The following is a 27,770-nucleotide window of genomic DNA, read 5'->3' as shown; positions in this document are numbered from 1 at the left end:
GAACTAGTGTATACAATAGACAGGAAGTAAAAATCAAACCCTAGTGGAAGTCTATAAGACAGAAACCTCTACAAGAAAAATTAAAGCAACTAAGAAAAGCTGGAATTGTACTAAAATCATTACATGTGATACCCCTGTAAGTCAGATCAGTCTAGCTCCTCTTAGAGTATTACTTAAGTGGGGATGTGAATGTAGGAAAATTAATCATACAGTTATAGGAAAAGTAGCCGCACTGAGCAGAAACAACAGAATTAAAAGAGCTGTAAGTTGTAGAGATACTACAATCAGAAGTCCAGGAAATCTGGTTTGAGTAATGGGACATGGGCAGTGGACTACACATATTCCTATAGATGGGCCAGTGACACAAATCACTCTAAGAGTCCCCACCCTTTGCCCTCTGTGGAAACAATCAAGATTAAAATATAACCGAAAAAAAGAGAAAAGTAGATGCATTCACTGAGCTAGAAAATGAATGGCATGAGCCTAATGGTAGAGTTAAATTTGGGTGGGCTTTGGAATCACTATTTGCACCTGTAGCCACCTATAAGAACAGAGAAATGCTGTACAAACTGCTAGGGCAGACTGAGAGATTAGCAGCAGCCACTAAGAAAGGATTCAAAGATATGGATTTGCAATTGCAAGCCACATCCCGAATGACTTTGCAGAATAGAATGGCATTAGATATGCTATTGTTAAAAGAGCATGGTGTATGTCAGTATCTAAAAACAAAAATTGACCATTGCTGCATCCATATTCCAAACATGACTATAGAAGTGGAAAAAGATATCTCTCAATTAGAAACAATTGAATCCAAAACAAAAGAAATTGAAAAAGAAGCACAACACAATTGGATCGGAAAAATTTTTGAATCTTTAGGACTTCAGGTTTCTGGATGAGTTTCGTCAGCAATACAGTACATTCTGTTGTTTGCAGTTCTATTATTAATTATTTGGTTGATGTATAAGTGTGTTTTAAGAGTCATCGAAAAGAAAACAAACCGTACCAGAAGAGTGATAAAAGCCTTGACAAGAACTAACGAAATGTACCTGCCTCCTCCGAAATATGAAGTAGCTATCGGGCAAGAAAATCCAGCGTATGAAAGACCCGATGATAATTAAGAGTTGAGCATCCTTGCAAAAGACTGAAGAATGCTCAAAAGGGGGGAATTGTTGCCATTTGATTCAATAAACTGTATTTAGATAGTAGTAAACTGTAATAGTTGACATTTAATGACACTAGTAGTAGTCATGCTAAGGCTTGGTAGGCCGCATATAACCTGTAGATGAACTGTTCTAGCAGATTTTGTAATGTAAGCAGTGTAGCTAAGAGATAATCACTTATCTAAGGAGTGTATCCATTTATCTAAGGAATGTACCTTTTGGCAGATACTTAAATGTCAGAGAGATTATTGTACCAGGTAATGAAAATGAAGTAAAAATTTGTGATGATGAAGAAATCATGTAAAGAAACATATAAAAAGCCTGTGATTTTTCTGTGAAATGGGGCTCTGTCTTTGGACGCTAGTCCACAGGCTCCCGGGCCCTCAATAAAGCACCGCATAAACGACTTCGGTTGTTTGTGTCTTCTTCGGATCGGGCAACATAAGTAGAAGTATTGGCTACATATGAGTTGTCCATTGTAATTCCACAATTCAGTGAGATGTTCTAATTTTTTTTCCTCATCCACTTTGCTATGAGGTACTTGAACTTTGGAAGTATTAATTGAATATTTCACTCATTTTAAATCGGGTTTTCAACATAATTTTCTCTGATGCTGTGTTTTTGTTCTGAAAAAGAACAAAAGATTGAGTTAGTAATTTGTGCTTCATTAAGAAAGTCGAGAAGTGTAATTCTTTAGATCATTATCTATTTTTAATGTTTCTATTTAATCTCTGTATTTAGTGGGCTTTGTGATCCAGTAAAGTATTTTTAAAGGCTCCTTGCATCTGGTGCATCTAGCTTGTTGGTTGTTTTCCCTGGAAAAAAAATTTGGTCCCTCTTATTTTTCCTCTGTTAATTGCTAATGTCATTCAGGTATCACTTAAGGGAGAAAGCTAGAATGAAATTTATGAAATTGTATGTGTTTCTTTCTGACCCAACAGTTTCTCAGAGTTTTCAATTTAACTTGGGTTGGTTTTTCTTTTGCCTATCCAGGTGCCCTCTTTCCTTAGTTGTCTGTATATCTTTCAGGTTTTTTTTTTGTTTGTTTTTCTAGTAACTTTGAGTATGCCTAATTTGTTAATCAAAAATATTCTGAATTCAAATGAAGGAGAAATAGATCAGCACATTTATTGGCAGAGCAGAAGTAACTGCTTAAAAACTTTACAGATATATGCAGGTAAAGTGTGACTTTGTAGATGTGAGATTCTCTTATTGTTTCTATATTAAAGTTGGAAAATAAAGAAGCCATTGCAGATAATTAAAGCAGTTATGAAAATTTAGGACTTTGTCATTCAATTTTAAAAGTAAATTATTAATGTCTTCTAATTTCACTTAATGGCTGGGTGCTTTCTAGAACTATAGAGGAGTTAGCTAAAAGCTTTGGATTAAGGGAGTTTTTTCTGTTACATAGTTGATCTAAAGTGGCAGGTATGATTTAGTAATCATATTATAGATCTACATAATAACTGTTCTATTTGATTGTTAACAGGCTGAAAGTTTATCAGAAATCTCTGACACAGCTGGTCCTGTAGATGCCAAGGAAGAACTCCTGAATGAATGTGAGAGTATTTGGAAGCAAATGGAAGAGGTATGCAAATATAAATGATAGACCAGGTTTATTATAAAGCTTTTTCAGAATTATTTTAGTCCCCACATGCTTGCCCCACCCCCTTCAAAGAAGCCACTTCAATAAAACCAAATCAACCAACAAACCCTAAACAAACAAACAAAAAATCACAAACAAACAAAAAAGGAAAGAAGATACTCAGGTCAAATGTAGAAGTTCTGGAAGGGGTGAAGAATGCTTTGTAGTGTCAATGTGCTGATGCTATGATTTAGTTAGTGTGGGAGTATATGTTAAAATTATGGAAAATTAAACAATTTACTTGTTTTGCAGTAGTACCAGCATACAGAGACCCTTCTCTCTTTAGCCTCACCAAAGATGGGATTCCATTTCACAGGTCCTTTGGATCTTAGAGGAGGGAGAATAGGAGGAGAGAGAGAGGCAGAGGATGACAATGATGTTTTCCTATGCTTATGCAAACTGACAGTTATATTGTCATGGTTAAAATTTCTCTCTTGGTACAATATGCTTACAAATAACAGTTTGGGGCTGGTTATTTTTATTTACAGGATTTCCAGAAAAGATAAACTTCTATCAGTTCCTAGAGAATACTGTTCTTCCTTTAAGATTCTGTGGAATCTGATGAAGTCATGTCCTAAATTATATTTTCAGGGTCTTAATCGCTTCACTCAATTTTTTATTGTACTTATATGCTATTTGCTCGAGTTCTGAGTTGTAGGTTTAAAACACTAAAATACCGTAAACTAAAGTAAAAGTATTTCCAAACTTAAAGTAGAACAAAGTACAGACAACTCACAGTGCAATAATTTTACACAAGTTGACTAAAAAAGACTAATGGGATTTATTTCTTGTTGAGTATTCTGATATGTTCGCATGTAACAAGTGGCAGGGAATTCTGTGTCTCAGTTTCTGAACTTTTGTTTGGCACCACATTGGAGGACCTGAACTTTTCTTGAAGTTTTCAAATTAGAAGGGAAATCTAAATGTTTACTATTTTGAATTTAATTGAAAATATTTGATATCTTCTATTTTATTCCCAGCATGCCCAAAATAATACAAGAAGTGATGTGTTATTTTTGGAAGTAGATGAAAACAGTAGGATTTTTATTCAGATTTTGCATCCTGAATACACTCATGTTTCAGCAAAAGGTTTGAACTAATAGTAATTTAATTAGCTCCTAGGTTATATGTTTACATGTAATGTTCCAATGATTGTGTGTCATCATGAACAGTTTTTGTGGGAGTAATCATATACAATGTTCTGGTATCCAAATGTTAACAGCAAGGTTTCCAAAGTACTGCTTAGCAGAATACATCCTGCCTTATTATGGGGCAGGTTAAATTGGTGACAGTTAGGGAAAAAAAAACCCAACAGTTTAGCAGGTGTTTCCTGTTTATGCCTTGGATAATTGTGGTGGCCTGAATTTCAGACTGCATATACACCCCATTGCAGTCAAGAGAGCTGATGTAGTATACTCATGATGTATATATGATGTAGTATAACGTGTGTTAACTTCTCAGCAGCTTCCCTGCTCAGCCTTGTCCATTACTCTCTTCCCAGTTTCTCATGTTCTTCATCTGTTCAATACCTTTCCTTATGAACTCTTCCCTCATAACTTGCCTTTTTACTCAAAGGATGCATCTTTCTTTAGCTGCTACTTTTCTCCTTCAGAGTTAATTAAGTTCTACTTTACTGTGCTATGATTTCAAAACATTTCTTAATTTGCTCTTCTGGGTTAGGGTGTAAGGGATGTGGAAAGATCCAAGTTAAAATTCTTTTATTCCTTTATAAAAAAGTTATGTTTAAATTTCTAAGAATTGTGTTTTGTTCTTACAAAAGAGAAAACAAATTTCCTTTGTGTTTTATTTCTTTTCTACCAAGTGTCAGAACGAGCTAATGCTGCTAAGAACAGAGACACTGCTACCATCAGATGCCAAGGTAAGACAGTGGGTTTTTAAAAATATTTCATTTTCTTTTAAGACCGTAGAGTCACAGAATGGCCTGGGTTAGAAAGGACCTTAAAGATCATCTAGTTCTAACCCAGGCATAGGCCAGGGTGCCTTCCACTAGATCAAGTTGCTCAAAGCCCCATCCGGCCTGTCCTGGAACCCTGCTAGGGACGGGGCATCTGCAGCTTCTCTGGGCAACCTGTTCCAGTGTCTCTGTGCTTACACAATAAAGAATTCTTTTCATAGTATCTAATCTAAACTTGCCCTCTTTCATCTTAAAGCCGTTTCCCCTTGTCCTATCACTACATGCACTTGTAAACAGTCCCTCTTCTTGTTTTTAGGCCCCATTCAGGCCCTGGAAGATCCTATAAGGTTTCCCTGGAGCCTTCTCCAGGCTGAACAACCTCAACTCTCCATACCTGTCTTTCTAGGAGAGGTGTTCCAGCCCTCCAATAATCTCTGTGGTTCTCCTCCAGACTTACTTGAGCAAGTTCACATCCTTCTTATGTTGGGGACCCCAGATCTGGAGGCAGCACTCAAGGTGGGGTCTCACCAGAGCACAGTGGAGGGGCAGAATCACCTGCTGTCCATGCTGCATTTGATGCAGAAGTTACAGTTGGCTTTCTGGACTGCAAGTCCATGTGTCCAACTTTTCACCCACCAGGATCCCTAGGTCTTTCTTGGCAGGGCTGCCCTCAGTCAGCCTGTATTGATACTGGGGTTGCCCTGACCCAGGCACAGGACCTTTGTGAGGAACTGCTTCGCTCCTCACACAGGGCACCAAATCAAGTGGTGGCACAACTGAAAAAGGCAGCCCCTTCCTCAGTCACTCATCACTTCAAAGACTCTCTATAAAAACTCCTCTGACTAATGGTAGGCTCAAGAGACCTTCACAGAAGGCAGGTGTCTGTATCAACAGTCTATTGTCTTACATCAAAGCTCTCATACCTTCTCTCTGTTGGATCCCACAAGGCAGCATGACCAGCCAATACTGACTCCTCCATTTCTCTCTCATGGCTGCCCAACCCACTCTTTTGTAACACATTATCGGTGATTGATGGAGAGACGGGAAGACTGATTCATGATCAGAATTCGATTTTACTCAGGTTTTCCAAGAACTTCTATACCATTTCAGTAAGGTTAATAATTTCTACTACAATAAATAGGTTAAAAGATCATACAAGCAACTCATGCATTTTACAACATCTTCATCGTAGGGGGTTGATTGAATCTTCTCTCTTAAGCAGGTTTAATCTCATCAGTCTCATAAGCTCAAAGTTCTGTTTGTCCTTGCCATGGCATCCTAGTACCCAGACTAGATATGCTAATTAAGTCTGTCTGGTCTTGTGTATTCCCACAACACATCTCCTTATTGGACACAGCTGTGACTTAACAAGGACAAGGCTGTTTGTACTCTGTTGCGATTGGACACAGCTGCAGTAAGAGTAAGGCTGCCCACAGCACCATCCCACAGACCTTGTGTGCTTGGTCTTGTTGGACTGTCTAAGTTTAGTACTAGTGCAGCTCTCAAGCCTGTTCATGTCCCTCTGGATGCCCCTTCCCTGTCACAACTTTGGCTCTGTGACCCCAGGACTGTGTCGGTGGGACTAAGGTGGCCATAAATAAAAGGACAGGTATGATGGAATCGTCTGGAAAGTCAAAGGGTTTAATTACGGAAACAACAAACAGGAGAAGCCGAACAACAGTTTAGGACTAATTCCAAAGACACAGGATAGGGTAGGTAGGATACACATATAGGGTCAGTTGAGGGGCGGAGCTGAGGGTAAGGGTCCAACCAGAAACAATAATTCAGAATATGTAAAACTCTGCACCAAGTGACAACCAATCAGGGAGGAAGAACTAGGGAATCTTCTAGAATGACAACCTTATATGAACTGTCACCATATTATTTCCCAGGAGTCAAAGCTGCTTGAATCATGCTTGTCCTAAGTTGAGCATTGCTTAGGTTAACTACAGACCGAGTTCCCACAGTCTCAAGCCAATGCCCTCAGGCAGTTCAACTCCCACGCTTCCCTGCAGTGTGTCAACTCCCCCACACAGCCTGGTGCTGTCAGTGAAGGTGACCTTGCTGAGGGTGCCCTTGATCCCACTGTCCATGTCCCTGACAAAGATGTTACAAAGTTCCCATCTCAGAAACAAGGCCCCTTTGCGACTGATCTCCACCTGGATGCTGAACTGTTGACTGCACCTCTGAACTGATGACCATCCAGCCAATTCCTTACCCACTAAGTGGTCTGTCTGTCAAATCTGTGTCTCTCCAGTTTAGTGACAACTATCAGTATGTTGTTCTGAACAGTGTCAAATGCTTTGCACACCTCTCAAATACATGACATCAGTAGTTCTTCCCTTATGCACCAATGCTGTAATCCTGTTACAGGAGGCCACCAAATTTGACAGGCATGATTTGCCCTTAATATCATGTTGCTTAACACCAGTTGCCTCTTAGTTTTATACATGCCTTAGCGTAATTTCAAGGAGGATCTGCTCCATGGTCTTGCTGGGCACAGAGGTGAGACTGACCAGTCTGTAGTTTCCAGATCTTTTTCTCTTCCTAATAATATGGGTTGTGTGTCTCCTTTTCCAGTCAGTGGGATCTTCACCAGACTGCCATGACTTTTCAAATATGATGGATAGTGGCTTTACCACTTTACCTGCCAGTTCCCTCAGGTGCATCTGTGGTGGGTTTGATCCTATCTGGCTAGCTTAGCTGTTCATTACTCCCCTGCTCATCTGGACAGGGGAGAGGAAATATAACTGAGGCCTCATGGATCGAGATAAATGATTTTCTCTTACTAACTTTGAAAAATGCAACTGATAAATGACTAATGTAGGCAGAAAAATGGGAGGAGAAGGAGGAGTAACTTCAATACCTATTTGGACTTTTTCCTAATCAGTGCAAATGTAACTTCTTGTTGAATGTCATTGTTATGCTGACCCTCACAGCATCCTTCTGGGCATGTGTGCAGCTGTGGGATGAGCAGGGTCACAGTGTGCTGGGTGAAGACCTGGCTGAAGGGCAGAGCTCAGTGGAGTGCAGTGGCTGGGCTGCATCTGCCTGGTGACCAGCCACCAGCTCCAGGGCCAGTTCTGTTCCATGTGTTTATCAGGGATCTGGATGAAGGATTGGGATGCACCAGGAGCCAGCTCGCTGATGACTCCAAACTGGACGGTGCTGTTGACACTGGAGAGACCAGAGGCCTTGCAGGGGGATCTGCTGGCTTAGAACATTGAGCAGTCCTCAATGACATGATATTTAATAACAACTAAAAAAGCAGGAAAGGAGTGGCTGTTGGGCAGCCCTACAGGAAGGGCTCTGAGGCTGCTGAGTAGCTCAGGGTGAGCCCACAGGGTGCCCTGGCAGCCCGGGGGGCAAACACATCCCGGGAGCCTGGAGCATGGCACTGCCAGCCACAGGAAAGGGGATTATCCCCTGCATTCAGGGCTGGACAGCCTCACCTGGAGGACTCAGTGCAGTTTTGTGCCCCCACAATTTTGGAAGGTTTGAAGGTCCTTGAGTGCATTCAGAGGAGGACAACAAAGCTGTGAGAGGGCTGGAAGGCATGTCCTGTGAGGAACTGCTGAGGACTTTGGGTTTTTCTACTTTGTAGGGAAGGAACTGGAGGGTGCCCTGAATTCCTCTCTACAGCTTCCTCAGGGAAGTGCAGAGGGAGATGCTATCTTCTCCCTCATACCCAGTGATATTATGTGTGGGAATGGTTCAAAGATATGTGAAGGGAGGTTCAGAGATGACATTAGAAATCATTTCTTTACCTATATGAACCTTCCTCTGAAGGACCTTCACAACTCTGCCAACTCTGACTCCTTGTCATCTGCCTCTTTTGAAAAAATAATAGAAACATTTGATCCCTGTGACTGTAAAATATTTTGAAGGAACTGGTGTTCTATTGTAATAGATGCTCTTTTGTTTTCTGCTCTATCAACTTAATAACTCAATTTCTATCCTGTTCTACCTCATTTTATGCCAATGCAACTCAACACACTTCAAGCGATGCTTCTTTTCTTGTAACACAGATTTCCTTGTTAATGCTGCAGTGGAGAGCTTTAACAATAGATTGTCGTGAGTGGAAAGTGAGAAATCCTGAACGTAAGTAACTGTTTCCTTGTAAAGAATGCTTATATAAACTTCTGCAAAGTTTCCTTCATCTAGGCCATGAGTATATTGAATGTCTGCTGATTGTATTTTCATTCCATAACTACTTAAAAATTAAAATAAATTTAATGCTATAAAAAGTAGCATGTATGCTTCATTTCTTCACTATTTTTGCACTAAAAGTGAATTCCACTATAACTTAATCCTATGATTCTGGACAAATAAGTGCGTGATTCATAACACCAGTCAGTTAAATGGAAAAACAACTATTAGTAGATCTCCTAACCAAATAAGAAAAGTTCATTATCCTGATACCCTCCTTCATATTCTTTTCTGTGTGATTGTTTTTTCTCCATCTTTTATTTGTATTTCCTTTTTAGAACAGAAATACTTTGGCAAATAATATTGTCTTCATTTTGTCCTTTAAGAAGGACAAATTACATTAATCATACATATTCTCATTATTTTTATTAATATTTTACAAAAGTGTATTGTATTATGATCTGCTAGTTGAAACTTTGAAGTAGACCTTTAGTGCTAAGCTCTTTACACTGTAGTAAAATACCTATTTTGAATTTACAGGGATTGGAAGTTTCAAGTCAAGGTAAAGTGGTGAGAGACACTAGAATTTTTAAACAACACAGGAATCCAGAACACTTACTGATCCTGAGAAGCACAAACCACTGATACTAGTGGTAGTTCTTACATTAGGCATTATCAGTCAAAAGGTATAAATGCTTCAGTTCTTCAAAATTCTCTTTGTGCATAAGCACCACTGTGCTTATGTCACTGCAAGAGAGTGACAGATTTCACTCTCTTGCAAGACTGATGTGGTCAGACACTGGAAATAAAAGCATTCAGGATCTTAAGTGTGAGTAAAGTAATCTTTGTTTTCAGATATCCCATATGGAGATTCCTAAAACAGTTCACACTACACTATCATTAATATTCTTGTAGTACTCATGGTTATGTCTCCTGTCAAGGACCTGTTAGCACCTGTGAATCCAGTAAAACTTCTAGTTAGTCTTTAAATTAATATATTGACTCATTTGGATATTTTTATACCAGTAGAGACTTGGGTTTGTAGTGTTTACAAAATTATAGCAATGTGTTATAGAGAGCACGTGGCGATTCCCAATGTTTTGTCATTTAGCCAAATGGAAATGCCTTTTCAGATCAACATTAGAGGCAGTTCTCCAACTTTTTCCAAAGTCAATGTACTTGCTGCATCTCATCACTACATAAGAGAAGCTGGGAAAAATATTTTTTCTTTCTTATAAATAGATACTGTTGCTCTATTAGAATAAATTCATAGTTCAGTGTTGTAAGCCTCACTCCAAGAACTGTCAGCCTCCAGTGCTTCTGAGGTATGTAGACCAAAGGCATGTCATTGAATGAATTTGGAACATTCTGGTTCCTGGCTGCTGTTCATGAATAAGCTGCTGGCTTAAAGCAAATTAATTGAAAGAACTTAGTTTTTATCTGGGTAAAATACCTGAGGCTGTTAGATTTCCATACTAAAATATGTATATTAAATTAAAGCTAGTGGCTTAAAAATATCCTTGGCCTATTTTTTGGCTTGCTGACTTGCTTTGTTCAACCGTTCTTACTTCTTCCCAGATGATATTTCTTATTAGAAATCTAAATTTTGTAATAGAGAAATTATCTATTTATAATTAATACTTTACAGGCAAATCTCTGCCTTTTTGGCTCCCTTTCCAGTGGAAGAAAAAAAGTTGCTGCTAAGAATTTGGTTAGAGTTATGGTGCTTGTATGAAAATGAGGAGTCCACTTTGCTTACTTCTCTGTCTTGGCTTCTTTCTACCTACTATTTGTTTTTAAGGAGGAATTACTTAATTGAAAACATTGTCTGATTTTATCTAAGTAGAAATAGCAAAAATACTGATTTAATACAGTTTATTAATAGAGCATGAATGTCAGGCTGTCTTGTTACTTTGGTTTTTGCTTTTGGTAGTGGCCAGTTCATTTCCTGTAAATGAGGACCTGTCAGCATTTCAATTTTAAACCTTATTTTCAGAGGTTATAACTTGGCAGTTCTACATTTTTTTGAGCACAGTATTGGCAAACAGACTTGAATTCACGATGCAAATTTTATTTTTGCAAAGCTTTTATACTTTACTCTCTTTTTTCTCAATTTCTGGTGTGATTTTTGTAGCTCTAGATCTGCTGAATCAGCTGAATTAAAACTTTTTAAAAAGCATTTGGCTTATGAAAATAAAATTTAACTTTTACCTTTGCAAAATCAGGAAGTGAAAGCAACCATATTTTAAACCATTTCAAACAGTTGTGGTCTCTTCATAATTTCCATTTTTCTTTTCAAAATAGCAGTATTCTGCCAAATACCTTTTTTGTTTTATTTTAATATGAGTTTCTGTATAAACATGTGCATAGTAGTTGCTTTTACATTCCTAGCATCTGGTAGTATTTTTCTTTGTAATTGTACTTTGTATCACTAGGCAATTCTGTATGACATTTGATTTTTGCAAATGTAGTGATTCTACAACTGAAAAATATTTAATTGATAATGGATTGAGCAACCAGTGAATTTACAGCAGCAGCTGGCAAGTGTGTTGTCCCAGTGTTTTAGATCTGCATTGTTCCTTCACTAAATTATGGTTAATGATTTATTTCCCAGGAAGACAGGGCCTTCTATTCTGATACTCACACAATATGAACACTGAATGGCAAGCATGAACTCAGGATTAGGTACCTAGAAATAAAGAAGTGTTGTTACCCCAGCCCTTTGGAGGGGCAACACGTTGGGACGTGGGAGCGGACCTTCACAGAGGACAGCAGGCAGCAGCTTGGTGAAACATGGAAAGCTCTTTATTATCTGACTCCAATTAGCTTATATACATTTTGTACAGAGGGCCAAGATTGGCCCAAGGAGGTTACAACCTCCTGACTCCATTGGTCAATATGACCATCAGTCAAGTTCTCTCTCAGAGAACAAGAATGCAAAACATACAGATAATTTCTAAGAATACAATATTGTTTACATGAAGCAGCAGGAGAAGCTGCTGCAAAGACTCAAACACTTGAAACCAAGAAATGCAGGGACGACATCTCACCCTTTTTACCTTAAATAAAAGAAAAAAGGAAAAAAGAAAATGAACTACAGTTCAATTTCTGTTCCCATGGGAGGACCAGTGGTTCCTCCTCTGTTGACCTTCATTCGGTCACGGTTTCTTGTTTTTGACATTGCAGGGTTAGTGAAATTCTGTGGCACCTGTAAGGTGCTCCATGGCATGCAAAGCCTTTGCCAATTAAATTTGCGGGGTTTCACCCTGCGTTCCCCGTTTTTGTTTTTGAAGAACCAGGCCTCTGTGGCACAACAAAAGGTTCTTCAGCAAAGGGAACAAACAGCATTGCTGACTCCCTTTAAATTGAACAACCCATCTGTGTGCCATGTCGACCACAGAAATTAAATCCGTGACTAAATGAAAAAGTTTCTGGGATAACTGTGGAAATGCCATGACAGCAGCCCCAATACAACCAATGGGCTGCCCATCCTCAGGGGCTTCCAAAACTTTGCCCTCAAAATCATCCTTCCAAGCAACACTGGCCTACCTTGTCCTCCCAAATCGTCTGTAAAGACAGTGGGCCCTTGCACTAAATTTCTGAATATTTTTGGGCCGCAAAAAAAAATCCAAAGAATTCTTGCCACTTGCAAAAGCTCATGGCTCCAGAGCATTTGGCAGAAAAACACTGCTTGCAAAGCTCCATTCAAGTTCCTCCCATAATACTGAGAGTATGAATTTTACAAAATCTGTACCCATCAAATTCGCAAGCATTGTTGCCTGCATTTATCAATCGAACAATGAGCTCATACAAAAATGATTGATTGCCATTTTTGCGGCTGAAATCGAGCAATAATTAGCTCAAACAAAAAAAAATTATTTTGATTGTTTGTTTTTTCAAACAATATTTTGCCGCCTTGTGGCAGATGGGGCAAAAATGACCCATTCCAGAACGTGCAAGGAATTGGACATTCATCAGCCAGTGATACCTGCAGGATACAAATGAATCACAGAATACAATCATTCAGATTCACAATGGAGGATTGGCTTTTTGGAGGTGTTATAAAAACCTCCAGTCCCCAGAGTTCTGTTTTGATGCAGAACACAGGAACGTCCCAGGACTGGTTGAAATTTCCAGATGATCCTGGTCCATCAGCTCCCAGACCAAGTCACGAAGGGTGATGAATGGATCTTGAAAGACAGTCCATTCCAGCTGCCAAACAGCAAAGGAAAAAATCGCAATGTCCGTTCCAAATTGTTCCAGGACAGTCTCTGATCAGAGCAACAGTCCAGTGAAATCCAGACAGCTCAATACTTCAGAGCAACTGCCTTCTCACCACCGACTCTTTGTCCTGTGAACAGAAAACTCAAACACAAATTAAACAATTTTGGTCCCTTCAGGGACACTAACAGGGAGAGGTGGGTGTGGAACTGAACTTGCCCATCAAACCTCCATCAGCTGTGGGGACTGGGAAGACTCTTCTGTCCGAGTACGCTTCCTCTTTGCACCCCACTGCCCTTTTGACAGAGGTTGGCCTTTCACATGGCTTGCCTGGCAAACATCTGCCATGTGATTTGGCCGTCCACACCTTCCACAAAGAAACAAGGGAGTGATTCCTCTTTTTTGCACTCTCTTTCTTTGTTTCTTGTTGGCCTTAGCATTAGTCTTGCCGGCCTGAGCATTAGATGCGGCATCATGCACCTGTGATTCCTGTCCCGTGTGTTTCACAGAGACAGGGGTGAGAGCTTTTCTCACCGCACCCACAGAGCTGGGGAATCCATCCCTGCCCTGCAGGGGGCGCCGTGCTGACCCACGGCTGCCCACAGCATCAGCCACGGTTGGGACATGATCCGAGACTGAGGGGAACCCGGGACCCCGGGACTCCCCGCAGCAGGGGAACGCCCGCCCGTGATCGCGCTGTCCCCCTAAAATTGACAGATTGGCCGCAGCTGCCTCCGCCGCGCTGCTCCTGCTTGGAGCGGGGGGAGACCGCAGCGCGGCAGGAGGCGTGTCCCGCTTGCCAAGCGCTGCCCCCACAGGCGCGGGGGGAGTGCCCCGATTGGTACAGGGAGGAGCGGGGGGGCTGGGAGAGTGTCCCGGCCCTGCATTCCCAAGCGGAGCCGCAGCTGTGGCTCCTGCGCTGCCCGGCTGCACCGTGTGGCGCGGGGCCGGCCCGCCCCCTCTCACGTGTGGCACCGGCCTGTGCGGGGGGTTTCTTCTCGCTCCGGGGCCATGTGGGGTGGCCCTGGGCTGGCCCCTTCACTCCTTGGGGCCGCCCTCCCCTGCGGGGGCTGGGCAGGCTGCATTGCCCGCCCCGGGCCAGCCCCACTGTTTCTCGGGGCCGCTCCGCCGCTGATGGGCTGGGCAGGTCTCCACCCCCGCTCCGGCGGGGCACTTGGCTTGTCGCCAAACTGCACAGAACTGTGTGCCCCGTGCAAGTCCCCGCCGCGGGGGCGCACGGCTGCCCTGCCCAGCGCCCTGGGACGGCGCAGCCTTGCACCGTTCTGCTGCACGGAATATTTTATGGAAAATCCACAGTGCGGGCAGTCCGCAAAAAACACCCCGCCCCCCTGATCCAAGAGCGCTCCCGGTGCTTCCAAGGCCAGGAAAGCACGGGGGGGGAGGGAAGTGGGGGAGGCGATCTTTGGCCTCCGCCGCCGTTTGTTCAACACGGGACTGGGGAGCACTGATCTCTCCGGTCCCGAGGGGCTTTCACAAGCCCCGAGGTTTTCCACACTCCAGTGCCAATACGGCGTGGGTGGGAAAGGGGTCTGCTCTACAGAAGACCCCGTGCCCGCCTCAGCTGGTGCACTGAGGACAGGCAGGCTTCCCGCCATGCTGCTGCGAGGAAGGGGGGTCGGCTGTCCTGCCCGCCTCCGAGGGGCAAGAACAGGAGGAATGACTCCATCGTCTTCCCTGGCACTCAGCCCAATGGGGCTGGAGCTGTCCTCAGAGCTGGAAGGCTGCAATTTAGGCAGCACCTTCTCCAGCCTGCTCCAGGTCGCTATCAATTCCAAAAGCTTCACACTGCGATCTGCAAAGAAAACCTGGAGCAGATAGTCGCCCAAAGACTTCCACTCTGCTGTAGAAAAAACTTCTTCAAGGCTGCAAAAAAACCCATGAGTTCTAGCATAATAGAACAATTTCTGGAGAGCATCTCCAGGAAAGGAGACTTCTTCTCTCTGCAGGACCTCAAGGCAAAGGTCCACCATGAGGGTTTCCTCATCTGAGGAGGGTTTAGAGATCATTATCTCTTACCACGATTGCCTCAGGCAGAGCAGCTACAGTCTCTCACTGGGCACAGAGGTCCACCGACATGCAGTTCTCTCGCAGTCGGAGGTCACCGGTGTGACCTGTTCTCCCACGTCAGGAGTCCGTTCAGACACGGACAGTGTCCAGATGTGCCGTTCAGACACAAAGGGTCAGCAAATGTGACCCAGCTGCAGTCCAGACACGGAGGGGTCACCACTTGTGACGGGAGACCCCTGTTCCCACACGTCCGGGGTCACCACTTGTTACCCCAGCCCTTTAGAGGGGCAACACGTTGGGACGTGGGAGCGGACCTTCACAGAGGACGGCAGGCAGCAGTTTGGTGAAACATGGAAAGCTCTTTATTATCTGACTCCAATTAGCTTATATACATTTTGTACAGAGGGCCAAGATTGGCCCAAGGAGGTTACAACCTCCTGACTCCATTGGTCAATATGACCATCAGTCAAGTTCTCTCTCAGAGAACAAGAATGCAAAACATACAGATAATTTCTAAGAATACAATATTGTTTACATGAAGCAGCGTGAGAAGCTGCTGCAAAGACTCAAACACTTGAAACCAAGAAATGCAGGGACGACAAAGTGTTATGAGGCAGTTGTAAAAATTGATGATAATAATTGGTAAGGGAGGGCTATAAAGATCATGTTAGCAGGAAGTGGCAGGGGGAAGAATTGTATGGGTTTTTTTCAAATATGCCAGTGAATGTGAATGAAAGTGCACCAATGAATTTTATCACATGCAGGTAGGATATTCATGTAGATAAAGAAATCTGACTCTCATACAGCACAGACCACCATCCCACTGCTCTTAAGCTAAATTGGGAGCACAGTACTCAAATTTTGTGTCAAGATTTAGAAACAGTAATTCTCCAAATAAAAGGAATTTTATTGCAGCATTTAATTTAATGCATTTTAAACTCAGTAGTTTTTCTGATTTTCATCTCAGAACAGTACTTTTAAAACTACTAATCTAAAGCTTCTTAATTTTTTTTAGGTGAGTGCTATAACATTACCAAAGAAAGTACTTTTCTGAATTTATTAAATTGACTCTGTATATTTAGAAGATTAATGGTGTCATGAGAGGGTTAAGGGTTTCCCTTTTCTTAAGGGATTTTTTAAAATTTAAATAATTATTTGTAAGATTAGAGATTTCAAGCCCAAACTTGCACAAAAAATATGTCTTATAAAAATTTTAATCTGTTACGATAGCTTTTATTTCTCCTGTTAATATATTGAAATAGTTAAAAAAAGTCATATGTTTATGCAGAAGCTGCAAGTTGACATGGATCTCAGAATTGACTGGAGTCTGTTGAATGCTGTAAAAAACAAGAATTCAATTTTTATTCTGAAAATGCATCAGTCATAAATCACTGCATTTTGTAGGAGCATTCTGGGGAAACATTTCCATCTTCATGAACTGTACTGTGCTTTCACTTAGGTGTTGCTGTTGCTCAGTGTTTGAGTTAGGATATTGGCCTTGCTAGGCCATTCATCTGCCTACATATAGCTGTTCTTGTGAACAGTAAGGATAGTGACATGCTTCTGAAGTTATTAGAACTAGGTTCTATAGTCCTGATCAAACATTTGGGAGACTGTTTAACAAGGAATTGGAAGACTGGAAGAATTTGATTGCTCACATTGGTAATGTTGTTTGAATGCCTTCTGCTGAAAAAATCAGGCTCAGTTGTCTTGAAGCGTATAGAAATGTGGTGTTCTTTCATTATGCACCTACACCAGTGTACTTGGAGCTAGTTCAGGTATAAAAAATGACACACAAGCATTAACACTGCACTTTTTTCAGTCTAATTTTATTTGCTGAATAGTGATAGTAGGTTAGCCCAGCAGAACTCCACAGCATGTGGTTAAACTGCTACTGAGAATCAAACTGTTTTTTAGAAGGTACACAAATTTCTCTCTAGCCAGGCTGCTTTTCAGTATCAATAAATCTTTATCATCCAATGCAAAAAATAACCAATTAATTTTATTTTTCAGTAATTTCTACCAATCCAGATGTCCTGTTAGAATTAGGAAAAGAAGAGGTAAGTCTTTTTGTTTGTAAGAGATAATAAAATTTTGTTGGGAAGAAAATAAAAACAACATACGCAATTGCTGTATTTTCCTATGACTGCTCCTAGGAACTACTCCTAGGACTACTGCTAAAATGCTGTGTATTTTCCTTCAGCCATTTATGTTGTTATGCTTTTTTTCCTCTATAGTATAACTAGTAAAATTTCCTAGTTGTAGTGAGTGGGGTTTTAAACTGACTTTTTGCACAAATCAGTGAGTAATGCACAATAAACAGTATTTAGCCTCTGGACACACCATTAATCACAGTAACTCAACAAACTTACATGCATGCAATGAAAATTATGTGATAGTCAACCTCTCTGCTATATTAATGCTCCAAGGCCTTACTTAGTATTGGAGTCCCATTGTGCTGGATGCCACCAAGAGACAGAAATCTCTTGCCAAGGAGACTGATGGCCATGCCTTGCAAAGATTTAGCCATCATTAACATCATGCAACAGGGCCCATTTCTGTGGCTGAAGCCTACACACTGTACTTTTCAAGATTACTTTCATTTAACATTGCACAAGTGCTTGGGCAAGAATCCCAGGTCCACTCAGATGCACTCGCTTTGTGTTTTCAAGACGATCCATGGCTGAATTTTAATTGCTAAGTGGAATTTGTCACAGAATGGTTCCTTAGAAGGGACCTTTGGAGAGAGAATCATAGGATAGTTTAGGTTGGAAGAGACCTCTAAGATGATTGAGTCCAACCATCCAAATCCACCACTAAACCCTGCCCCTAAGTGCCTCACAGGATTGTGTCGAGGTGGCTTTTGAATATCTTTGAAGAAGGACACTCCACAGCCTCTCTGGGCAGCCTGTTCCAGTGCTCAGTCACTCTCCAGTAAAGCAGTTCTTCCTAATTTTCAGATGGAACTTCCTGTATTTGATTTTGTGCCTGTTGCCCCTTGTCCTATCCCTTGGCACCGCTGAAAAGAGTCTGACCCTATCCTCTGACACCTGCCTTTAAGATATTTGTGTGTGTTTTTTAAGACAAAAAGTTATAATATATTGCATTCACACAGAAGAGTCAGCTGTCTTAGACATTGAGTTCTGTGGCAATAATTTGCAAGTAGTTTTTTGAGTTCCTCCACTGGAAGAAAGAGAAAATCAATGTCTTGTGGGTAACATTACACTATATTGATGGGACATAGGAATGCTACGTGACTCGAGAATATTCCTGTGTCTAATGCCTTCTAGTATCACTCACAACAGCAGACCTGACTGCTATTAAGAGTCACTATCAAAAAGTTGTTAGGTAACACATTTTGATTTGCCTGTGTAGTTATGGCATGTTGGTCTGATATTTGAGGATTCCAGGTTTTTTCAGATGTTATATATATGGAACATATTTGCTTCTGTAGCATATTTTCAGTATTTGTATTTCTTTGAGCTAAATTCTCAAGTGCTCCTATTTTGTATGGAAGCAGAAAAAATACATCCAAATGATAGGCTTATATAAGAAACATTTTGTAGAGGACCACAGTGCTCTAAAGAGGGCCTCATCAATTTATACAAATATATCTGAAGAGAATGGAGCTAGGCTCTTGTTGGTGATGCCAAGCAATAGGACAAGAGGCAATGGGATGCACAAGAACACAAGGAAGAGCTTCTTTATGGTGCACTGGAACAGATTGCCCAGAGAGGTTTTGGAGTCTCCTTCACGAGTTTCTCAAGAACTGTGGATGCAACCTGTGCCTCATGCTCTTGGATGACCCCTGCTTGAGTGGGGAGGTTGGACTCCATGACCCACTGTGGTCCCTCACAGTGGTTAAGGAAACTTCCCTGTCCAACAATCCGGGAGCTGTTGTCAGTCACAACAATCCAACTGACACCGTTGTCAGTCACTAAGCCCATTTGCAGCTACACATCCCACACTCGCACAGACAGATCAGGTTTCCTTACCAGCTCAACCCCAGGTTTCCTTCTTCCCTTAGACTCACACATACCAATCCTTAAAATAATTTAATCATGGCATAATAACAGAACAACAGCTTGAGCTGGTTGCCTCTGAGGAGGGACCCAGAACAAAGGAAACCCTGGGCTTTTATACCCTCACAGTATAAACACAGCAAAGTCCAGGTGTCATCAGCTCCTACCAGATTTCAGTGTCCCCTCACCTTGCAGGGCCACAGGTCCCCAGGCCCCTGGTTCTGCAGAGTTGGCAGTTCATGGCCTCTTGCCTGGGGCTCTTGCCAGAGCTCAACGTGCAGCTCCCACTGCAGCTGCACCCTGAGCTGCCTGCACTGAATGTGTTCCTCAAAACAACCTTACTCATTCTGTAATTCTGTAATGAAAGACCCAGCCAACTGAGTCCACTGTTCCCTAGATTCAGCAATGCCTATAGCTTCTGACTACAGTAGTTTTATTTCTCCATATTCTCCATATTTCCTGTCCCAGATATGTCCATAGCACTGAGGATCATTTAATTCATGGATGCAGTTAGTCTTTCTTTGATGCATCTTCATTTTCTATACATTTTATGTGGTACAAGTAGCAAGGATTCATTCTTGCCAGCAGCTGCAGTAATTTAGACAAGAGTCCTGGTGCTGTAGAAATTTTCTCTTCAGTCATTTGTCAGTTGAGCAGTTTGTGTGTGCTCTACAATCTGCTGCAGGTAAAATTAAGTATTTTGTTAAGCTCTGGGAGCTTCAAGAAGACACTAATGAGGAACTGGTCATGGTGACATTTTGAATAGCTCTTGCATTTTAAACTGGATTTTAATGTTTATTAAGAAGTAACAGATGACTGCCCCTTTTTATCAGATTTACAGATGCAACCTTACATAGAACAAATACTGCAGCCTGGGCTACCTGCAAGCAGTAGTTTAATTTCTATTCTTTTACAGTTGCAGAAAGTAAAAAATGATCTTGAAATGCTGCTGTCAACAGTTCGGGCAAAGAATAAACAACTGGAAAAAGATCTGAAAAGGTAATAAAATAATTTGGACTTTGGAATGCTGTACGCTTTTTTCTTTTTTTGACTGCCCAAGGAAACTATCTGTTGTGCCATTTCCTACTTTTCTTGTTTCAAAGAGAAGAGCAGTGGTATGAGGAACAGAAACAGCTGCTAGATACTCTTAATAAAATGGAAGAAGAGGCAAATACCCAAGTCGAACAACCTTCCACAAAGAGGTATTTCTACATTTTTGAGTTATAAATTGAAGAATTTAAATATCAAGAGAATCAAATGAACAAGCAGACTCTTAAAATGTATTCCTTGTTTTGTTCAATCGATCAAATAATTGCTCAGTAATCCATATTTGAAATATGAAAGTAATGCTACTATATCCTGTGATTAAAGATGTTGAATTTCTAACAATAGATATTTTTTTTGAACAATAATTTTTTTTAATTACGAAGGACTTTTTAGTTACTTGGTTTGATCCCTTGTTCTATTGCTATGTTTGTACTGTTTGTTTGAAAACTAGAGAATCTGATGAACTGAAAAAAAAATTATTGAAATTAAAGACCTATAAGAAAGAACTCTTGAATGCTTTGGGTGAATTCCTCGATGAACATTTTCCCCATCCAGAGGAAGGTGAAAATACTAAAAACAAGGTAAGACTTTTCCTTACCTATTAAATCTGAAATGTTCAATTTATATTTAATTAGATGCAATATCAGTTTAAAGTCACTAGCATTGAACTGGTAGTTGTATTTTGAAATAAGCATAATTTTTACAGCTGATCCTCTATGTTTAATTTGTATTTTTCAGGTTGTTTTATGTTATTTAAGGCTGTTTCCAGCTGGATATTTTCTTTTCTTAATGCATATATCCTTTACTGAGTTAGATGCATAGCAATATATTGTACTTCTTACTGAACTGCAAGCTATGCCAAATTTGGAAATGGTGTAAGATTCAGTCCAAATTGACTCTTTTTTTTTATTATTTACTTGACTGGGCAAGTAGATTCCTATTTTCCTTGGCAAAGCAAATTTTAATTGTCTAGCAATGTTTTTGGAACAATAAGGAAAAGTGTTTATAATTACAGAGTAGTTTGGAATGTTAACCATCAGATTTTGTTCAGGCAAACTGAGTCAAAAATTATCTTAAAACTTCAGGGAAAATAGGCAGCCAGGGAGTATTTCGCATAATAAATTCAAAGTGTTCAGTAAAAATAAAATGATTACCATTACTATTTGATAGATACAAAAAAAGCTATGAAAAAAGGCAAGTTTTGATTTTGATTTTCGAGTACACTTAACATTACAGGAGTAGAAATTAATTCTTTAATCCAGTTCTCTGTTATTTCAGGTAACCACATAATATAATTTCTTCAATATTATCACCGAGCTCCATTTTAGAACAAATAATTTTTTGCAACTGTTTCTCCTGTGGTTTCTCTTCTAGTACCTCAGTACTCTGGTTAGAAACTGTCTCATAGTTTCCAGTCTAAATTTATCCATGTCTAACACAGATCCATTGGTATTCTTACACCAGAATTTTCCTTAGAATAGCTCTGTTTCTTTCTTGTGTTTATTCCTCCTTTTATATTTATGGCAGCAATCTCATATCCTCTCTTTCTTTGTTTTGCTAATTGAACTTATGTTCAATTTATGTTGATTTATGTTCAATCTTTGTTGATTTTTATAAATTCAAATTTAATTTATGCCATTATGTTCTCCTGTAAGATAGTATTTTTCAATTCCCTAGCTTATCCTAGTAATACCTATTATCTATGTTTGTTTTCACTTGGATTCATATTTTTTGTAACCTGCTAAGAAACAATACTATAAATAAAACTACTAGCTCACACCCATCACCAAAGCAACAAATTATGCCCTTGTCTTTTTCTGTCTGTAATTTGCAGCTAATGAATCCTGATCTTTAAATAATAATAAAAAAAGAATCGCGTTTTGCACATAAGCAGATATTTTGCACATAAAAATACCAAGTGGAGATGTCAGGACATGATGGTCAAAGTATTATTCAAATATCTTATTTTGTTGAATCTTAGTTTTTCTGCATACCAATGCCTTCCTTTCCTGCTGTTAGTAAATATGACAAATTTTGTTCTCAGTCTTCTCATTTTAGAAACAATCTCATGTGGGACAGTGTCAAATGCTTTGCACAAGTCCAGGTAGATGACATCAATCGTTCTTCCTTTTCCACAAATTCTGTAACTGATGTAGAAGGCCACTAAATTTGTTGGGTGCAAATGGTCTGTAATGAAGCCATGTTGGCTGTCACCAATCACTTTACTTAAACAAAGTACTTTGATTAATTTCAACACAAGGTTTTATCTTTCCTTAGCTTAAATTTTATTTATGCATTTCCTGAACTCTTAAACACCATCTGTTTTCTGACAAGCCTTTTTCTTTCTTTTTGCTCTTTGTGAATTCATAGCTTTTCTATATCTTTTGACTCACTTGGCTTAACTACAGGTACCCCCTAATCTGCATCTAAGTAATTGACTGTGAAGGCAGGACAGCCAGCCATTTTTACCTGCATTTATTGAGTGTCAGAAATGCAAATTGGAATCACTGGCATTGAAATTTGCTGCTATGTTGATTCAGGAGAACAAAATATTCACTTCTGTTATCAGCTTGGTTCAACAGTCTAGCAGCACCAAACTCTTAACTCTGCACATCAGTAATTTGCTTCACTTTGTGGAAGCATCTTGTGTTCATAGTGGTTCCATGTGAGGGCAAATGTGCAGAGTTGATGTCTGTAGGACGTGGCTGCAACATAGTTTGAACTGCTCCAAGCCTTGCTGGTCTGGTTCCACCCTCCTTTCACCTGGCAACATGCCTGTGGGATTGGGAGTGGGAGTGAAGACTGGGTCACAGCAGCTCAGGTTGGCTTCCATTGCCATGGCTCAACACCTTTAATATAGGTAGTGACTGCAGTAACAATTATCTTGCATTTTAAATCTACAATAAAAATCTACTTTTTTTTTTCTAAGATAATAATACAAAAAAATCAAAGGCTGAGGAATATTCTGTATACAAATCTGTCTGATTGGAAGGGTGAAGAAGGTGCCTTTCAGGCTAAATAATGAAATGCTGAGCATCCTGCTTTAATGGCTTTATAAGCATTAGGGATTAGCAGTACTTACTGTATTAGTAGTAATTTTGACCAGGGAAGTATATCAGCAGAAGTTGTGAAGTACCTTCATGTTTGCTGTAAGGAACTTTTTGCAGATAGGTAATGTAGATTCTATTTCCTCATCTGAGCATCAAAATAAAGGCACATAGATGTTACTGGGCCATAGATCCAGGATTTGCAGAGTTTCCATGGAGCAGGCTCTCCCTGGAAACTGAAACTTCTGACTCTCTGCTGGTGAGACTGTTACAAACTGTGACTGGAAAAAGGGATCCAGAACTTGCCTTTCACATACTCTTTCTTGCTTGTATCCTTCCTCTTTTCCAGAAGTGGAGTTTGTATAAGGTGCTGCACACCTGGTAATATCTTAGGACTTAGACTGATATATTCAACAGCAATACTGAGAAAGTCAGTGGAATATTCTCTCCTTTATTTGTTGAAACTGAAGTACATAGGGAAAAAGAATAAAACTGGAAAATTAAAGAATCAGGTTTACCGTGCAACAGTACAAGCAGATCCACTGACATTGCTGCCAAAGGAATCTCTATAGACAAATGGCTTGATTTGCTTGCTAGAAAGGAAAACAAGTAATCTTCTAGTGACATTTTATCATTGCCTTTTATTTCCACCAAAATTTTTAATTATTCTATTTCTTAATCTTGATAAGATTTTTAGTTGAATTCAAAGCAAGTAAATATTCACTGTCAAATAATGAAAAAATATTAAGGCACTATGAAGTCTTGAGTTGTGTCAAATTTGTATTATAAACTTTTATTTAAAGCTCATGAAAAATATCTTTTACTCTAACAAATCTTGTTCATAGAAGGTTCTGTACTACATTATAAATGTGATGTACTTGGTTTTATTTAAATGTAAACACAAGTAAGAACATTATGATCACTTTAGATTAATCTCTCTTGATAATTCAAAAAATGTTATATTTGAAGTGTAGGATTTTGAACTGGTAGATTTAAATGCTACCTTGTATTTCTGTCAGAACTAAAGCTAAGTTAAAATTTTCATCTAATGTTTACTATGCAATCAAATAATTGTGTGATTATTTTACTTTGTCAATTAACACTTTTCCTGAGTAGTTTTGGGTTTTGTTAATTTGCTTGGGGGATGATTGTCTTTCCAGAACTCTTCTGCAGAGCCAGCTGTAGAACTGATAACATTGAAAGAAATTTTAGAGGTAAGATACTTTTACTGCATAGACATTTGAGGAATTTTTAAATATTCAGATGTAATGATGATGATAATCATAAAGTGATTATTATTAATATAAATAACAGTATGTGGCATTTAGTTAAGACAGTTAATCTAGAATGATTAAGAATGTTGTGTCTACAAGAAGACTGCAGGGAGACCTCATTGTGGCCTTCTGGTACTAAAAGAGGGCTTATAAAAAGACAAAGAGCAATTTTTTGCATGGGGTAATAGTTTTAAATTAAAAGAATAGCTATTTGGATTAGCTGTCAAGAATAAATTCTTTACTGTGAGGGTGGTGAGGCACTGGAACAGGTTGCCCAGAGAAGCTGTGGATGCCCCATCCCTGGCAGTGTTCAAAGCCAGGTTGGATGGGGCTTTGAGCAATCTGGTCTAGTGGAAGGTGTTCCTGCCCATGGCAGGGGGCTTGGAATGAGATGATCTTTAGGGTACATTCCAACCCAAACCATTCTGTGAATCTAGGTCAGTCTTCTATTTTAATTCCTATCAAAGTAAACCCCAGTTTTTTGCCAGAGGTGTGGCAATAATATTCAGTTTAGGCTGGAGAATGGCTGTCTCTCATTTCTTGATTTTACAATGTTTAGTTCAAAGAAGTTTTATGTGCCTTAGTGGGTCATGTTGGGAGAGACAATACTATGTTTAACAAAAATCTTGGTCCATTTCGTGCTCTATTTTATACTGTTTCAAGAGAAATATTTCTGAAATACTAGTATTAACAGAAGGACTAATTACTATGTAGCCTCAGAAGGACCAATAGTCTTGTGTATTAACTGGATTATTAATTCATACAAGTAAATCAATTAATCCGATTCATGCGTTTCTAATTGATTTTATAAGTATACAAGCATTGTTTAGTGTGAATTTTTAATTACAGTGCAATTTATGAATGTGAATTGCAAAGCATACTTTTCCTTCTTGTCTGAAATGTAGCATTTGAAGTGAAATTTTATGTTCCTCCTCCTTAGACAGTTCTAGACTTCTTAATGTAAGATGTCCCTGGGGAAAAACTTTTTTCTTGAGGCTTCAGATATCTCAGCATACCTGTTAATGCAAAATTAGGCAGAAAACAGATCAGAATTTAGAATAGCCACAGCCCTTATGAAACAAGAATTTTTAAGTTCTTCTAATGCTTTAAAATTGCCCTTCCTATTTTTCTGATATTGTTAATCTCCTGAAAATGTGAACATATTCAAGTAATGTCTTACTTCCGTTTGGAAGAACACACTATTTGAAAAATTCAGACTCATTTTGAATTTCAACATCCTGACCTAAAGTGTCAATGTCCCTTATCTTTGTATTCTGGAAGGTTTTTCTTTGTTGAGTCGTGTCATTCTAGCTTCAAGTCCCTGTTAAATTTGAAAAATGTTTTCTGACATACAGATAAAGTTACAACCATAAAGGCTATTTTGGAGTATCAGATGTCAGAAAAAACTAAGTAAAAATTTGTCTAAAATAATGCATTTGGAGTAAATTCTCATAATTGAAAGTACAAAATATATTAACTGGAACAATTCTTCTTCAGAATGTTCTAAAAAAGAAGAGCAGTTGTTTACTTGGGTCTTTTACTAGTAGCAGTGGGTGCAAAAATGTAAGATCTGGTAGTAAGGATTTTGAATTTGTCTTTAGCACTAAGGGGCAAAAAATATTTTGTACATACTGAAATTGGGACTGTATAGCATTTAAAAGCTTTGAGTAGAAAGATTAAATATCTAGGATAAATAGAAAGAGCACCATGGGATGGGTAAGATTATTTAATCTGTAATGTACTTCCCATGAGCAGTATCATGAGGGCATGAACATGATCTCCATAAACTGAGAAAGAATGACAAAACTGATTTTGGTTTTAACTCCATTAACTAATTCTGTATTTAGATACAGCATTTAATCTACATTTATTCAGGGGGCAAAAAGGGGATTCTGGTTCTAATATTTACATCAAAAAAGATTATGAAGTTAATTGGAAGTCCTTTGCTTTACTTCTACTTTGAACAGGTCTCATATTTCTTCTTTAGTCCTTTATTTCTTATATTGCCTACCTCACAGTAATTTGTATAAATTTGGTTAAAGGAGAAAAAAAATCTAGCTGTTTTGTTAATTTCCTAAATCTTATCCTTTTGGTCTTCCAGATTCTGATAAACAAATTAATGACCACACCACATGAACCTTACATAACAATCAATGAGTCATTTTGGCCACCTTATATTGAGCTGCTTTTGCGATATGGAATTGCCCTGAGACATCCAGAAGATCCAAACAGAATGCGCCTTCAAGCTTTTCACAAGTAGTGTGACCTACACATACACTTGTAAACAAAACAACACCAGTACTCTTAATTCAGGGCTAGGACATATTTAGGTTTCATACTACGCTTTCTTAGTATCAACCATCACTTCTTGTTGGATGATTTTGTTGTATCAAGATTTGCATTGTGGAAGGTTTTTTTAACTGCTTCTGTAAGATGCCAATTCATGTAGCAGGCAAAGATGTTTAACAGTCCTTTTTACTTTAAAAATAATTTAATACATTTTGTTAATTGCTTTTATATTTTATTATTACTTTATACATTTATTATTACATTATACATTTTATACATTACTTCTATGGTTTAGATTTCTTGGACTGCCTGAAGTCGTCTCAATTTCCTTTAGTATTTTCTTGTACTCTGTAGAGGCAAAATTCAGAATAACACCACTCCTCCTGTACATGGTCTTGCAAACATTTGGAACTAACACAGAGATATCCTCTCAAGAATGTGTTATGCCTTGTTTGTTTCTCAGAGCCTTTGCAAACAATTTTATTGGCTCCAAGATAAACACTTAGGAAAGCTGACACATCTTTCTGTGCAAAGTGCAGCAGGTGTCAAGTCTGCGCCCTTCACTGCATGCTTCCCAAATGGCCCATTTTGTGTTATGCCATATTGCCTTACAGTATCTGTCTTCACTTTTTCAGACCTAGTTTATCAAGGCTTTTAATGGGTCTCTGTTCTGTTGATCTCTACAGCTTCTAAGTTGTCAGTTGAGAATTACCTTCTGACTCAATGCTGGCATTCTTTGTAATCTCAGTCTTTTCTGTAGCCATTATTTTTGTATTGTGTTGAGTACAAAAATTCTGCTCTTGCATATATGTAGTAACTAAAAATTTGGAAAATAAAGTTTGTCCTTTATTAACCAGGATGTAGTTTATTGAGGGAGGAACTTTTGTGATTTTTCAATTTATGGAAAAATAAAGAGTTGTATACTATCATAGAATGTTTTTGTGTAATGGTTTTTAGAATGGTGTGTTTATGT

The 27,770-nt window shown here is 39.3% G+C and overlaps 1 protein-coding gene across 2 annotated transcripts in view; it reads left to right on the top strand.

Annotated features, from left to right (window-relative positions):
* Positions 1 to 27,761, top strand: part of LOC310922172 (centromere protein K-like) — a 35,237-nt gene extending 7,476 nt beyond the window's left edge. For both annotated transcript variants that reach the window (XM_083882587.1, XM_083882588.1), the window contains exons 2-10: positions 2,650 to 2,748; positions 4,628 to 4,684; positions 8,749 to 8,821; positions 17,132 to 17,178; positions 20,057 to 20,139; positions 20,244 to 20,342; positions 20,639 to 20,768; positions 24,395 to 24,448; positions 26,610 to 27,761. In XM_083882587.1, the coding sequence (XP_083738713.1) occupies positions 2,650 to 2,748; positions 4,628 to 4,684; positions 8,749 to 8,821; positions 17,132 to 17,178; positions 20,057 to 20,139; positions 20,244 to 20,342; positions 20,639 to 20,768; positions 24,395 to 24,448; positions 26,610 to 26,768 (801 nt within the window). In that variant the 3' untranslated portion in view covers positions 26,769 to 27,761. The remainder of the gene's footprint in view (positions 1 to 2,649; positions 2,749 to 4,627; positions 4,685 to 8,748; positions 8,822 to 17,131; positions 17,179 to 20,056; positions 20,140 to 20,243; positions 20,343 to 20,638; positions 20,769 to 24,394; positions 24,449 to 26,609) is intronic.
* The last annotated feature ends 9 nt before the right edge of the window (positions 27,762 to 27,770 follow it).

The sequence above is a fragment of the Zosterops lateralis genome (assembly GCF_965231275.1).
Source record: "Zosterops lateralis genome assembly, chromosome: W".
Classification (NCBI taxonomy): Eukaryota; Metazoa; Chordata; class Aves; order Passeriformes; family Zosteropidae; genus Zosterops; species Zosterops lateralis.
This window is presented reverse-complemented; position numbering and strand designations above follow the sequence as displayed.